Source organism: Heptranchias perlo, chromosome 5 (genome assembly GCF_035084215.1).
Source record: "Heptranchias perlo isolate sHepPer1 chromosome 5, sHepPer1.hap1, whole genome shotgun sequence".
Taxonomy (NCBI): Eukaryota; Metazoa; Chordata; class Chondrichthyes; order Hexanchiformes; family Hexanchidae; genus Heptranchias; species Heptranchias perlo.
Genome location: NC_090329.1, coordinates 55,828,429 through 55,842,768, shown reverse-complemented (window position 1 = coordinate 55,842,768; position 14,340 = coordinate 55,828,429). Strand labels below are relative to the sequence as shown.

The window sequence follows — 14,340 nt, the reverse complement described above, 5'->3', positions numbered from 1 at the left end:
TTAAATTCTGGGCATCACACTTTAGGAAGGATGTTAAGGCCCTAGAGAGGGTGCAGAAGAGGTTTACTGGAATGGTGCCAGGGATGAGGGACTTCAGATATGTGGCGAGACTGGAGAAACTGGGGTTGTTCTCCTTAGAACAGAGAAGGTTAAGGGGAGATTTGATGAAGATGTTCAAAATCATGAATGGTTTTGATAGAGTAAATAAGGAGAAACTGTTTCCAGTGGCAGAAGGGTCGGTAACCAGAGGACACAGATTTAAGGTGCTCGGCAAAAGAACCAGAGGTGACATGAGAAACATTTATTTACGCAGCGAGTTGTAATGATCTGGAATGCACTGCCTGAAAGGATGCTGGAAGCAGATTCAATAGTAACTTTCGAAAGGGAATTGGATAAATACTTAAAGGGAAAAAATTTACAGGGCTATGGGGAAAGAGCAGGGGAATGGGACGAATTGGACAGCTCTTTCAAAGAGCCGGCACAGGCACGATGGGCCGAATGGCCTCCTCCTCTGCTGTACCTCCTATGATACTGATAATATTGATGGAAGTACAAATGTAGATGCTGCAGAAAGGGATTTGGAACTGCTTTTAAAAAATCTTGGGGGCCGAAAATCGACAGGATGGGATCTCTGTGACTGTGGAGTCAGGGGGCACCTAATTGGCGGAAGTGCCACTATAGTTACTTCTTTGGCACTTGCTTGCCCCGTTTTCATGGAAACTTTAGCTTTGATCCCACCTTGAGAGGGTGGGGGGGGAATTTTTTCGGCCCAACGCAGCAATGTTCCCCTTGGCTGATTTTACACACTTTTCTCAGCCGCACCCCCCCCCACCCGCCACAAAAGCACTCTTTGGGGGTCCAGTCACTCTTGGTACTGACTGCCACAAAACGCTCGGTCCAGTCACTCATGGTACTGACTGCGATGAAATGCTGGGTCCTTGTGCAGGCTCAGGAGTGGGAACTCCAACCTGTCATTTTCCTCATACTCGTTCTGCCCCTTAGAAGGGAGTCATGAAATTCTCCGAAATGGCAGAGACTTGGCATGACCAGGTCTTTGCCATTTTCATAGGTGTTCCGCCAGTCTCCTGCGGGTAATACTGGGAGACTGGCAGAACTCCTGACGAATTGTGGGGCCTTATTATTGATGTACAATAATAAATTCACCAGTTATAGAGCTGATGCTAAAAATCTTTCAGAAAATAGGTATTTTCAGGTCTTGCAAATGGAGTCAAAATCATTTACCAGGATAATTGTTTTGCTAAATTTATGGTTTTTTAACCTTACCTTACCTCAAAGTTTCACAATGATCTTGGATTTCCAGCATGTATTTTCCAAGTTCATTCACTAATATTTTACATTGCATCATTTAAAGACACAATCGTTTTATCACCATGTACGTTCAGGGCCGGGACCGCTGTCCTAGGGGAAGTGTTTGCTCGTGCTGTTGGGGAGGGTTTAAACTAAAGTGGCAGGGGGTTGGGAACCTGAGCAGGGAGACAGAGGAAAGCGTATCAGGAAGGGACAGAAGGTATGGAGTAAAAGGTAAAGTGTTAAAAAAGGAAAAAGCAGGAACTAAGTGTCACAAAACAGATTTGAAAGTTCTTTATCTGAATGCACGTAGCATTCGTAACAAAATGGACGAGTTAACGGCACAAATAACTACGTATGGGTATGATCTTGTGGTCATTACAGAAACATGGCTGCAGGGTGACAACGACTGGGAATTAAATATGCCAGGGTATTTAACAATCAGGAAGGACAGGCAGGAAGGAAGGGGAGGTGGGGTGGCTATGTTAATAAGGGAAGGAATCACTGTAATACAGAGAAATTATATTGGGACAAAGGATCAAGATAATGAAACAGTTTGGGTAGAGATAAGGAATAATAAGGGGAAAAAAACACAAGTGGGCGTAGTATATAGGCCTCCTAATAGTTGCAACTCTGCTGGAAGAAGTATTAATCAGGAAATAGTCGGGGCATGTAACAAGGGAACAGCTATAATTATGGGGGATTTTAACTATCATATTAACTGGACAAATCAAATTGGGCAGGGCAGCCTTGAGGAAGAGTTCATTGAGTGCATTAGGGATGGATTTCTTGAGCAGTATGTAACTGATCCTACAAGGGGGCAGGCAACCTTGGACCTGGTCCTGTGTAATGAGCCAGGATTAATTAATAATGTCCTAGTTAAGGATCCCCTTGGAATGAGTGACCACAACATGGTTGAATTCCATATCCAATTAGAGGGTGAGAAGGTTGATTCTCAAACAAGCATACTGAGTTTGAATAAAGGAGACTATGATGGTATGAGAGCGGAATTGATTAAAGTGGACTGGGAAAATAGATTAAAAGGGTAAGACGGTACATGAGCAGTGGTGTTCATTTAAGGAGTTATTTTACAACTTTCAAAATAAATGTATTCCACTGAGGAAAAAAGTGTGTAAAAGAAATGATAGCCATCCATGGCTAAGTAAAGAAATCAAGGATAGTATCCGACTAAAAACAAGGACATATAAGGTAGCCAAACTTAGTGGGAGGATAGAAAATTGGGAAGTCTTCAAAAGACAGCAAAAAGTAACTAAAGGATTGATTAAGAAAGGGAAGTTAGATTATGAAAAGAAATTAGCAAAAAATATAAAAACAGATAGCAAGAGTTTCTATAGTTATATAAAAAGAAAAAGGGTGGCTAAGGCAAACGTAGGTCCCTTAGAGGATGAGACCGGGAAATTAATGGTGGGAAACATGGAGATGGCAAAAATGCTGAACAAATATTTTGTTTCAGTCTTTACGGTAGAGGACACTAAGAATATCCCAACACTGGACAAACAGGGGGCTCTCGGGGGGGAGGAGCTAAATATGATTAAAATCACTAAGGAGATGGTACTCAGTAAAATAATGGGACTCAAAGCGGATAAATCCCCTGGACCTGATGGCTTACATCCTAGGGTCTTGAGGGAAGTGGCAGAAGGGATTGTGGATGCTTTGGTAATAATTTTCCAAAATTCCCTGGACTCAGGAAAGGTCCCGGCAGATTGGAAAACTGCTAATGTAACACCGTTATTTAAAAAGGGTAGTCGGCAGAAGGCTGGAAATTATAGGCCAGTTAGCTTAACATCTGTGGTGGGTAAAATTTTGGAGTCTATTATTAAGGAGACAGTAACGGAACATTTAGATAAGCATAATTTAATAGGACAAAGTCAGCATGGCTTTACGAAGGGGAAGTCATGTCTGACAAATTTGCTTGAGTTCTTTGAGGACATAACGTACAGGGTGGATAAAGGGGAACCAGTGGACGTAGTGTATTTAGACTTCCAGAAGGCATTCGACAAGGTGCCACATAGAAGATTATTGCTTAAGATAAAAAATCACGGGATTGGGGGTAATATTCTGGCATGGGTGGAGGATTGGTTATCTAACAGGAAGCAGAGAGTTGGGATAAATGGTTCATTCTCGGACTGGCAACCAGTAACCAGTGGTGTTCCACAGGGGTCGGTGCTGGGTCCCCAACTCTTTACAATCTATATTAACGATTTGGAGGAGGGGACCGAGTGTAACATATCAAAGTTTGCAGATGATACAAAGATGGGAGGGAAAGTAGAGAGTGAGGAGGACATAAAAAACCTACAAGGGGATATAGACAGGCTGGGTGAGTGGGCGGAGATTTGGCAGATGCAATATAATATTGGAAAATGTGAGGTTATGCACTTTGGCAGGAAAAATCAGAGAGCAAGTTATTATCTTAATGGCGAGAAACTGGAAAGTACTGCAGTACAAAGGGATCTGGGGGTCCTAGTGCAAGAAAATCAAAAAGTTAGTATGCAGGTGCAGCAGGTGATCAAGAAGGCCAACGGAATGTTGGCTTTTATTGCTCGGGGGATAGAATATAAAAACAGGGAGGTATTGCTGCAGTTATATAAGGTATTGGTGAGACCGCACCTGGAATACTGCATACAGTTTTGGTGTCCATACTAAAGAAAAGACATACTTGCTCTCGAGGCAGTACAAAGAAGGTTCACTCGGCTAATCCCGGGGATGAGGGGGCGGACATATGAGGAGAGGTTGAGTAGATTGGGACTCTACTCATTGGAGTTCAGAAGATCTTATTGAAACATATAAGATTGTGAAGGGGCTTGATCGGGTGGATGCGGTAAGGATGTTCCCAAAGATGGGTGAAACTAGAACTAGGGGGCATAATCTTAGAATAAGGGGCTGCTCTTTCAAAACTGAGATGAGGAAAAACTTCTTCACTCAGAGAGTAGTAGGTCTGTGGAATTTGCTGCCCCAGGAAGCTGTGGAAGCTGCATCATTAGATAAATTTAAAACAGAAATAGACAGTTTCCTAGAAGTAAAGGGAATTAGGGGTTATGGGGAGCGGGCAGGAAATTGGACATGAAGCTGAGTTCGGATCGGTCAAGGCCCTGTGGGTGGCGGAGAGGGCCCAGGGGCTGAGTGGCCGTGTCCTGCTCCTACTTGTGTTCTTTAGATTTGTGGTTGGGATCAGATCAGCCATGATCTTATTGAATGGCGGAGCAGGCTCGAGGGGCCGATTGGCCTACTCCTGCTCCTATTTCTTATGTTCTTATGTTCTAAATTGCAGCTTTATTTCTTACTATCTATATATATTTTTGCTATCCTGAGCTTAAAATTAAAAACAGTGAAGTGAGTGATTCAAAACAGGTCCGAAATTGTACCTGTGAGAATCTACTGTGAGATTGTCACTGCAGAACAATGTGGTCATGTATAAGTCCAGTGCATATATTTCTAAATGTTTGTTTAGTGATTTGTGGACTAGTAATTGATGAATGTATAATAAAAGAACACTGAAGAGTTTGCTATTAATGGAAGACTGTCTTTGATTTATGTGTTTTAGCATCCGAGTCAATTTCACCAGTCTTGTTTAAATTAAAGTGTATCCAGTTGTTGCAGGCACCATGGTTGTGTTTGCTTGCTCTCTAGTGGCAGCCATGTGGTAGTGCATCTGTGAAGCACACTTTCAGATAGTGATTTAACGCATTAGTTTTTTCGTGCAGCAGTCGGGATTCTCTGTCGTAATGTTATGTCACATCTTGTTTGTGCTCATACCAGCTGTTTAGGAATCCAGATCTGAGCTTGGTGAAACAGGTCTGCTTGAGCAATTTTACTAAAAGGACTGGGGGGGGTTGGGGAACATGGTGGGCATTGCTCGCTTACCTGGTTCTTGCTTATACTCCTACTCAACATTTTAACTGCCGTTACCTGAAATTGCCTTTTATGTCGTAGTGGAGGAAAGAAAGAATTTCACAAAAAAGTTCACTTGTTAACATTCGTGCGCAGACGTATTTATAAAATCTGTTTTTTGATTTTCCATTTTCATGGGTAACAGCAATCAAAACTAAGGAAAATCAGAATATTTCAGGAAAGCTGGGTTCGCAGTATCCATATTCTTCACAGCCGAATGTTTGAATCCAGAGCTTCTGGTGTTTGTCACAGCAGAGACATAAAATGCAGAGTAAATCATTTATTCCATAGCTGCTAAATTGCCTTAAATTTTTGATGGTTATATTAACAAAGAGGAACCAAATCACCCAATTTCATTTTTTTTGACCCCCTTTGCTGATTTGGCTCCCAAACAAAGTAATGAAGTATGTAGTGGACCCTAGGGAATCGTCTTGGTCATTAATCAATCAGTACATGTCAGACGTTTAGAAAAAAATTAAGTAGGGTGGGGATCCCCCTAAGATGTAGTCCATCCGTGCTGAGTTAGCTGATCCCAGCTGGTTGTCGAGAAGGGCATTACCGTTGATGCTGCAATTTTGGTTTTTTTCGAAGCCATTTGTAGCGTGGGGAAAAAATGAGGGAACAATAAAAGAAATTTCTTTCAATGTTTTGAAAAAATACTTTTGTATAAGATACACAGAGGTCCTTATTGCCATCTGATACTAAATTACAATTTAAAAACAACAATGTCACTGATTATATTGGGTGAGTAAGATTCACTGTTATTAACAGATAAGACTGTTCCAATATTATGAATCTCCACCCATGCTCATCCATCTCCAAAACATTGGTTCGGCTGCAGTTAGAGCACTGTGAGGACATAAAAGCCATAGAGTGTAGGTGATGTCAGGGATTGGAAACTGTAGTTGTTGGAACAGATTTGAGATACTGGAACTATATCCACTGGATGAGATTTAGTAGTGATTTTTAAAAATTATTTAAATATTTTACTCAAGTGATAAGGGAAAGACTATTTCCTCTGGTTGGATTGTTAGTGACAAAGGGTCATCAATTGTCACTGAGAGTGAGGAGAGAGGTTAGGGGAAATTTCATTCTGCAGAGGATTGTTGCAGCATGAAATACTTTGCCACAGGGAATGGTTAAGATAGAGACCGTTCAATCCTTCAAGAGAAAATTGTATAAATATTTGAAGTACAAGAAGATACAAGGCTTATGAGGAGAGAACGGGGCAGTGAGGTTAAGTTTGGATTGCTCTAACAATGAATTAACATAGACACGATGAGCTGAATCCATCATGGGTGTTAGCTTCTATAGGTTTGTGGTTCCATGTGTGCTCCTCATCAACAGACACTGCAATCAATCAATGGCTCCCGAGTTGGAATGATGTGGGAAAACTTATTTTTTCACCTCCAGTTTTCTTGCCTGCTCTTCCGAAGGCGCTCAGAAGTATGGTTCCATGGGCACTGTCCAGCCGTTTTCATGTGTGAGCTTAGACAGTAAGATCTTAAAATTACTTGCTGCCTCAATCAAAATAGCAAACAAAGGAAATTTATACCAACTTGTTGAGCATTTGTCCACTAATATTTGCACAAGATAACTTAAGTGTCAGAAAGCTATTCAACTGCAGCAGCCATTTTCGGTGAGTCCAATCATCATCTTGCATGACATATATTTTTGTGCACTTCAAAGCAAACTTTGCTGTGGGGCCGGGTTGCTTCACACAAATGTAGCACCCTTACCAGTATCCAGGCCACCAAACTAGGCGTTTCTTGGCTTGTGTGGCACAGTACTTTATCAGATGATGCATTTGCCCACTGAGCTATTAAAGGAGCCTATTTATTTTTAAATAAGGAGAGGGTTTAAATGTCTTAGTATTAATTAATGTTAAACAAAAAGTAAAATGAGTGAAATATATATAAAGCAATAAACAAGTTGGCTTTCTCTGCCCCCAATTTTTTTCTCCTCAATTTTCTGTCCTCCTGCCTTCCCCCGGAGGCATTGATTGCTTGTTGGAGCACGATTCCATGGTTACCTTCGCCCCAAATGGTCGTAATTCATAAGTGAGCCTCGACTGAGAGTGTTGATGAGCCATTTGACCACAGGTACATTGCGGCCGAGCCTGATCATGTCACCACCAATCCAGGGGCACTGAGGCTGATTGTAGCACTTCTCCTGCCACCGTAGCCCAGGTCAGCGAACTCAGTACAGATCAGGCATGCAATTCGGGACATTCCTGATCTGAGCGCGTTAGTTCATTATAAGTAGTGAATCTGTGCTTTAATATTGTGAGCCAAGTTACAGAAACACCAAGAATGTGGTAATGGATTAAAATGTTAGCTTTCCTTTTTCATTTGTGTTTCTCCCCGAAAGGCTTTGCTTCATTCCTATAGCTTTGGCAGTGCGAGTTATCTCCTCTGACTATGTAGAAAAAACACGTCATCAGTCTTCTCAGTGGAAAGGTTGAGGGGGTGGGAGTGCGTACAATACCAGAAATACAGGAGAGATTAGTTTTTTTTAAAAAAGAGGAATTTACAAGCATTTGTTTCAGTACTAAATTTGTAATGGATGATCTAAGAAAGCTGAAGCTAGACAAATCTCCAGGCCTGGATGCTTTCCACTTGAGGGTTTTAAAAGAAGGGTTAATTAAAATTTTGCAAAGCTCACTGGATTTGGGGATACAACTAGAAGTTGACAAACAGTATACCATTATTCAAAAAAGGTGGAAGGGACAAACCAAGTAACTGTACCCCAGTGAGTTGAATGTTAATAGGAGGGCAATTGCTAGAACCCATTATCAGGAACGGAGTAAGTGAACACTTGGAAATATATAAGCTGCTTAGGGAGAGTCAACATAGCTTTGTGAAAGGTCGGCCAAATACAATCTTGGACAGAGTCAGCTGAAGTGGTGGATAGACAAGCATCAGCTGTTATCAAATACATGGATTTTCAGGAGGCATTTGATTAACTTTGTTTCAGAGCTTGCAACCTAAAATTGAGGGACACAGAATAGGAGGTCACCTTGTGGCATGGATAAGAAATTGATTGGAGGTAGCATGGAGAGAATTGAGATCAAAGAGACACTTGAATCTCTAGTGATCATTGCTGGGGCCCCGGCTTTTTATCTCTCCCTGCCCTGACAACTTGCAGTCAAGGGGGTGGGTGCACAGCCTATTCTCAGGCGACTGACCGCATCCTTAAAACTGGCTGCTACAAGGTGTTGGGGATTGGCAATGTGACATTCCCTTCCCATGCTGGTTGATGCCACAGCCTCAGATTGGCACCTCCCCACTTGATGAGGTTCTGATAGGGAACTGAGCTAGGTGAGCCTCAAACCTGAATCTGTTCTGCTTCATGGCATCAAGCATAAGCGTGCTAACACTCAACACCACCGTGTATCAGTGTGTCCATTATTAAAGTCTGGTAACTTGCATTTACTCCAGATTTTCTGCCATCTTTTCTCTTAAGTTTTTGTGTTTGTATATTACAGATACTTTCTCACAGATATCAGATTCCAATGGAATAATGATGTACATAAAGTTTGACCAGTTCCTAAGAGAGGTGTTGAAGTTGCCCACAGCTGTGTTTGAGGGACCGTCTTTTGGCTACACAGAACATGCAGTACGGACTTGCTTCCCACAACAGGTGAGATGTTTGGAGTAATTCAACACTCAATTTTGTAAGAGATCACAGACACCAGCATTTGTCTGTTCTTCCTTGTTTAGAGTGGAGAATGTTCACATTGAGTTCACTTCTATGAGGGCTTTGAGTTATCAGGATTGAAAATTCTAACATTGTCCAGAACTTCTGAAACCTACAATGTGGATGACTGTATATATAAAAAAATCACACTTGGTGCATTGGAAACTATATTCTTTCACCTCTGGGACCTTGATCCAAATCCTCTCTGCTGGCTGTGAAGGCCCACATAAAATCAAATTGGGTGGTCTCAATCCTATTTGCCATTGGCCTTCACTTCACAACAGAGTCATCCACAATTTAACTCAGAGACCATAAAAATGGGGAATGAGAAGATTTACTCCAGCACTTAAAGAAATTATGTTCTTAACTGGAGTAAGTTATAGTTGAGGGAGTTTTATTCTGCATCTAACCTGGGGTCGAGCTGATCTGAGAATGCTTACTACAGACACTGGGGGCATGATTTTAGCTCCAAGCTGGGAAACCCAGCGTGTGCGTAGATATTCGCACGAGGAACCCAGAAGTCAAGTGAGCACATCGCAATCTCCAATCGCAATTTAACTTAAGGTTGACAACTTCCAGGTTTCCCATGCGCCAATTTGACAGGCCGGCTGCCTGTTGGATGGGATAGGAGCCGCGAATCGGAGAGGAGAAAGGGATGGAGAGAGAGATCGTGGACCATGGAAGAAATCGGAGGTGGGGTGGTGGGGCGTTGACGACATTGGGTGGGTCTTGGAGAAGATTGGGGGGGTGGGTGTCCACCATTGTGGGTGGTGGAGTGGGGGGTGGGGGTTGGTTGGCCAACTGCGGGGGTCCGATCACGCCAGGTGAGCTTGTTGGGCCTGGATAAAGCGCCCTTGCTCTTCCTGGCTCACAAGCAGTGCAATAAAGGCACTCACCTCATCCCCCTTCTCGCCTGCTTTCACCTGATGTGAATCAGAAGCGATGAGAAACCGCAACAGGTAAGGTAAAATTCGCTTGACCTCGGTAAGACACAAAAAATTAAATGCCTCAACTATTGCAATGAGGTACATTGCCCCTTTAAATATCGGCCAGCTGGCTTTAAGTGGGGCCAGGACTCCTGGGTTTCTGTTGCACGTGCATCCAAACGCGCATGGATTAAACCCGGAAGTGGGCACGTTGGAGCCAAGATGCGGTCCCACTCCAAAAACAAACATTTTATTGCTCATCTGCCCCCCCCCAACCCACCTATTCTTAGGTGTTAAAATTACCGTCAGTGTGTCGAATATGCCTAGTAATGGGGATAATGGGCTGTGTGCAGTACTCCCAGTTCAAGCGCATGGAATTTCTGCGGGGGTTCTCCTGATCTCCAGGGCTTCTGCCAATCTTTAACCAAAGTTACAGCAGCAGATTGGCAGAACCATGTAGAAATCCGCCCCCCCCCCCCCCCCCTGCAAGATGTCACTGAAGAGATGTCACCACACAAAATGTAGCTTTTGGATCATAAGCCACTGCCAACAAATGTAAAAAAATATTTCCCTGTACAATATTCATGGGGCATATTTTCTTCTGTTCACTGAAGTTAACAAAAATGTCATGCAAATACAGAGCCAGTTTCTTCATTTATATTCCTTTTTCCGAACAGCAAACAGTAGAAGAGCATTTCTCTTTTGCCATAGCTGACTAAGAACAGAAATGTGTCTCTCTGGCAGCTGGGACAGTTAGTGAATGTTTGGTGCCAGTCATTTCCAAATAAAATTTGTTCTGAGCTTATTAACATTTTCTTTCTATGGAGGTAATTTTAACCCCCCGCCCCAGGCAGGTAATGGATTGGGGATAACGGGCTGTGTGCAGCACTCCCAGGGGCGGCGGGGGGGGGGTGGTTACATTTTTTTTAAAATGGGGAACCCGCCTCCAACCCATCCACTTCAGGTTTTAAAGGTGGTGGGGGGGTGGTGTTGGGGGTGATGTGGTGGGGGAGAGGGGCAGGCTACCAACCCACTCTCAGGAGGCGTTTTAAGTGAAGTTTTATTTTTAACACCTGTAGGCCGCGTTTCCTGGACCGCGGGAAACCCGGCAGATGAAAGGAGGTGAGAAGGGCTGGATCCATCAGTTAAGTGCCTTTGCAGCACTGCTTGTGAGCCAAGAGCAGCAGGAGTGCTTCCCCCCGACCCACCAAGCTTACCTGTTTACCCCCCGCGATTGGAACCCCTGTGATTGGCCTTTCCTCCTCTTCCCTCCCCCCGTGTCAGCCGACTCTCCCCACCCCCTCTGCGACTGGTGTCTGTTGACGCCTCCCCCCCACCGCCCCAGAGTTTTGTCAGACTTAACTCTGATCTGCTCCCCAGCTGCTTTCGAGCTGATAGTCAGCCAGACTGTCAATCTGGCTGGCTGTCGGGCGGGAAACCTTTTGAAAAAATTTAGAACATGTCCTACTGTAAAAATGGTCCGGACCCGCGGGAAACCCGTACTTCCGGGTTTCGCGTCCGCAAATCCCCGACCCTCCTCTTCCCGCCTTGGAGTTATAATCGAGGCCAATATATTTGTTAAGTGTCTTATAATTTTCATTACATTTGAAAAGTCTGGAAGATGAAATCAAAACCTTGCAACAACTTGATGCCTTAAACAAGAGTTCATTTCGGAAATCCTCCAAGCCCACAATAATTTATCTGTGACTACATTTAAAATATCGACAGGTCTTTTAACAGCTAACACAAATCTGTATAAATGATCAATAGAATATGCTTATTTTTACAATTTGCTGCAATTCTATGTCCGTTGATGATTTTCGTCAAGCGCTGTTAATTTATATTAATAAAATAACAAGCTGGATATTTTCTGATAATGAAGCTGAATACTTAGCAGGCAGTTAAAGTGAGTACACTAAAGAAATATGCATGCACGCACACACTATATTAACTCTGCCAATGCCATAGTAAATTAGAAGCCTGTTTTTAACCTCAGTTATTTTAAAGTGGCTTTTTGTGCTTTTTCAGTTACTGTGTGAGTGGCACTACAAAATCCACCACGGGAGAACCGCTTCTGTAGTCACAAGGATGGCAAAACAGTTATCTTCTGACTCACTGTGTACAATGCCATGGGGAAATGTGCTAATAATATATCCTATCCATCTGCCCAGGGCAACAAATCACTTCTTGAAATGAAAGTGCATGTGTGCTTCCTGTTGTATGTACTCACATGGTGCTGAATGATTCTGATTCCTCCAGCAGGATAATAACATCCTGAAACAAGCATCGAATTAAAGCACAGCCAGTGGGCAAGCAAAATCCCTGTGTGAAGAAAAACACAGTTGGCTTATAGGCACCGTATCACATCCTTAGATTTCCTAAAGCCCTTTACAACCAATGGGTTAACCTTTTGAAGTTTGCTATGCAGCCAAATTGCGCACACTGAGGGCCCACAATCATCAAATGAAGGAATGACCAGATAATCTGATTTATTTGGTGTTAGTTGAAGGACTAATGTTGGCCAGGACATTGGGAGAACTTCTGGCTCTTCCTTGAATCGTGTCATGGGATCTTTTACATGTACTAACAAGACAGACTGGACCTCAGTTTAGCATGTCACCTGAAAGACAGCCAGTCCAACAATGAAGCGCTCCTTAAGTACTGCACTAAAACCTCTGTGCATGTGGTCAAGTCCATAGTGGGGACAAGTAGTAGAAAGAATAGCAAGATGGTTACAAAACGGAGAGTAGGGGTTAAGGTAGCTACTCAGATGAAATTTAACACAGAAAAATGAGAAGTGATACATTTTGGTACAAAGAATGAGGTGAGGCAATATAAACGAGAGAGCACAATTCGAAAAGGGGTACAGGAACAGAGGGATCTGAGGGCATATGTGCACAAATCGTTGAAAGTGGCAGGGCAGGTTGAGAAAGCGATTAAAAAGGCATATGGGATCCCGGGCTTTATAAGTCGAGGCATAGAGTTTAATAGCAAGGAAGTCACGATGAACCGTTTATAAAACACTGGTTCGGCCACAACTGGAGTATTGAGTCCAGTTCTGGGCACCGCACTTCAGGAAAGATGTGAAGGCCTTAGAGAGGATGCAGAAAATATTTACTGGAATGATTCCAGGGATGAGGGACTTCAGTGACGTGGATAGATTGGAGAAGCTGGGGTTGTTCTCCTTGGAACAGCGAAGGTTGAGAGGAGATTTGATAGCTATTCAAAATCATGAAGGGCCTAGAAACAGTAGTTAGAGAGAAACTGTTGCCATTGGCAGAAGAGTCATGAACCAGAGGACATGGATTTAAGGTGATTGGCAAAAGAAGAAAAGGTGAGATGAGAAAAAGCTTTTTTACGCAGCGAGTGGTTAGGACCTGGAATGCACTACTTGAGGGGGTGGAGGCAAATTCAATCACTGCCTTCAAAAGGGAACTTGATAAGTACTTGAAAGGAAAAATTTTGCAGGACTACAGGGATAGGGCAGGGGATTGCTCTTGCATAGGGCCGGTGCGGACTCAATGGGCCGAATGGCCTCTTTGCGTGCTGTAACCTTTCTATGATTCTATGACTGGCAAAAGGTGGAAAATGACTTTCCAAAGGGATCGGTGCTGGGACCACTGTTGTTAATAATTTACATTAACGATTTGGACTCTGGAATCGAAAGTACAATTTCAAAATTTGTTGGTGACACCAAATTGGGGGATATAGTTTTTTTTATTCGTTCACGGGATGTGGGCGTCGCTGGCGAGGCCGGCATTTATTGCCCATCCCTAATTGCCCTTGAGAAGGTGGAGGTGAGCCACCTTCTTGAACCGCTGCAGTCCGTGTGGTGAAGGTTCTCCCACTGTGCTGTTAGGAAGGGAGTTCCAGGATTTTGACCCAGCGACGATGAAGGAACGGCGATATATTTCCAAGTCGGGATGGTGTGTGACTTGGAGGGGAACATGCAGGTGGTGTTGTTCCCATGTGCTTGCTGCTCTTGTCCTTCTAGGTGGTAGAGGTCGCGGGTTTGGGAGGTGCTGTCGAAGAAGCCTTGGCGAGTTGCTGCAGTGCATCCTGTGGATGGTACACACTGCAGCCACGGTGCGCCAGTGGTGAAGGAAGTGAATGTTTAGGGTGGTGGATGGGGTGCCAATCAAGCGGGCTGCTTTGCCCTGGATGGTGTTGAGCTTCTTGAGTGTTGTTGGAGCTGCATTCATCCAGGCAAGCAGAGAGTATTCTATCACACTCCTGACTTGTGCCTTGTAGATGGTGGAAAGGCTTTGGGGAGTCAGGAGGTAAGTTAATACTGAGGAAGAATGTGACAAAATACAAGAAGACATTAATAAACTTGCAGAATAGGCATATAATTAGCACATGAATTTCAATATAGGTAAATATAGGTATCTTTTGGTTGGAAGAATAGGGAGGCCACATACTGCTTGGATAATAGAGTCTAACTGGGATAGAGGAGCAAAGGGATCTAGGGATACAGATACATAAATCACGAAAAGTA

General features: G+C 43.4%; 1 protein-coding gene across 18 annotated transcripts in view; it reads left to right on the top strand.

Moving 5' to 3' along the window:
- Window positions 1-14,340, top strand: part of LOC137321765 (dystrobrevin beta-like) — a 534,882-nt gene that overhangs the window by 208,786 nt on the left and 311,756 nt on the right. For all 18 annotated transcript variants that reach the window (XR_010962899.1, XM_067984400.1, XM_067984401.1 and 15 more), the window contains one exon: window positions 8,705-8,859. Coding sequence is in view for 17 of the 18 variants with exons in the window: in XM_067984400.1 (XP_067840501.1) it covers window positions 8,705-8,859 (155 nt within the window). In the remaining variant the exon portion in view is untranslated. The remainder of the gene's footprint in view (window positions 1-8,704; window positions 8,860-14,340) is intronic.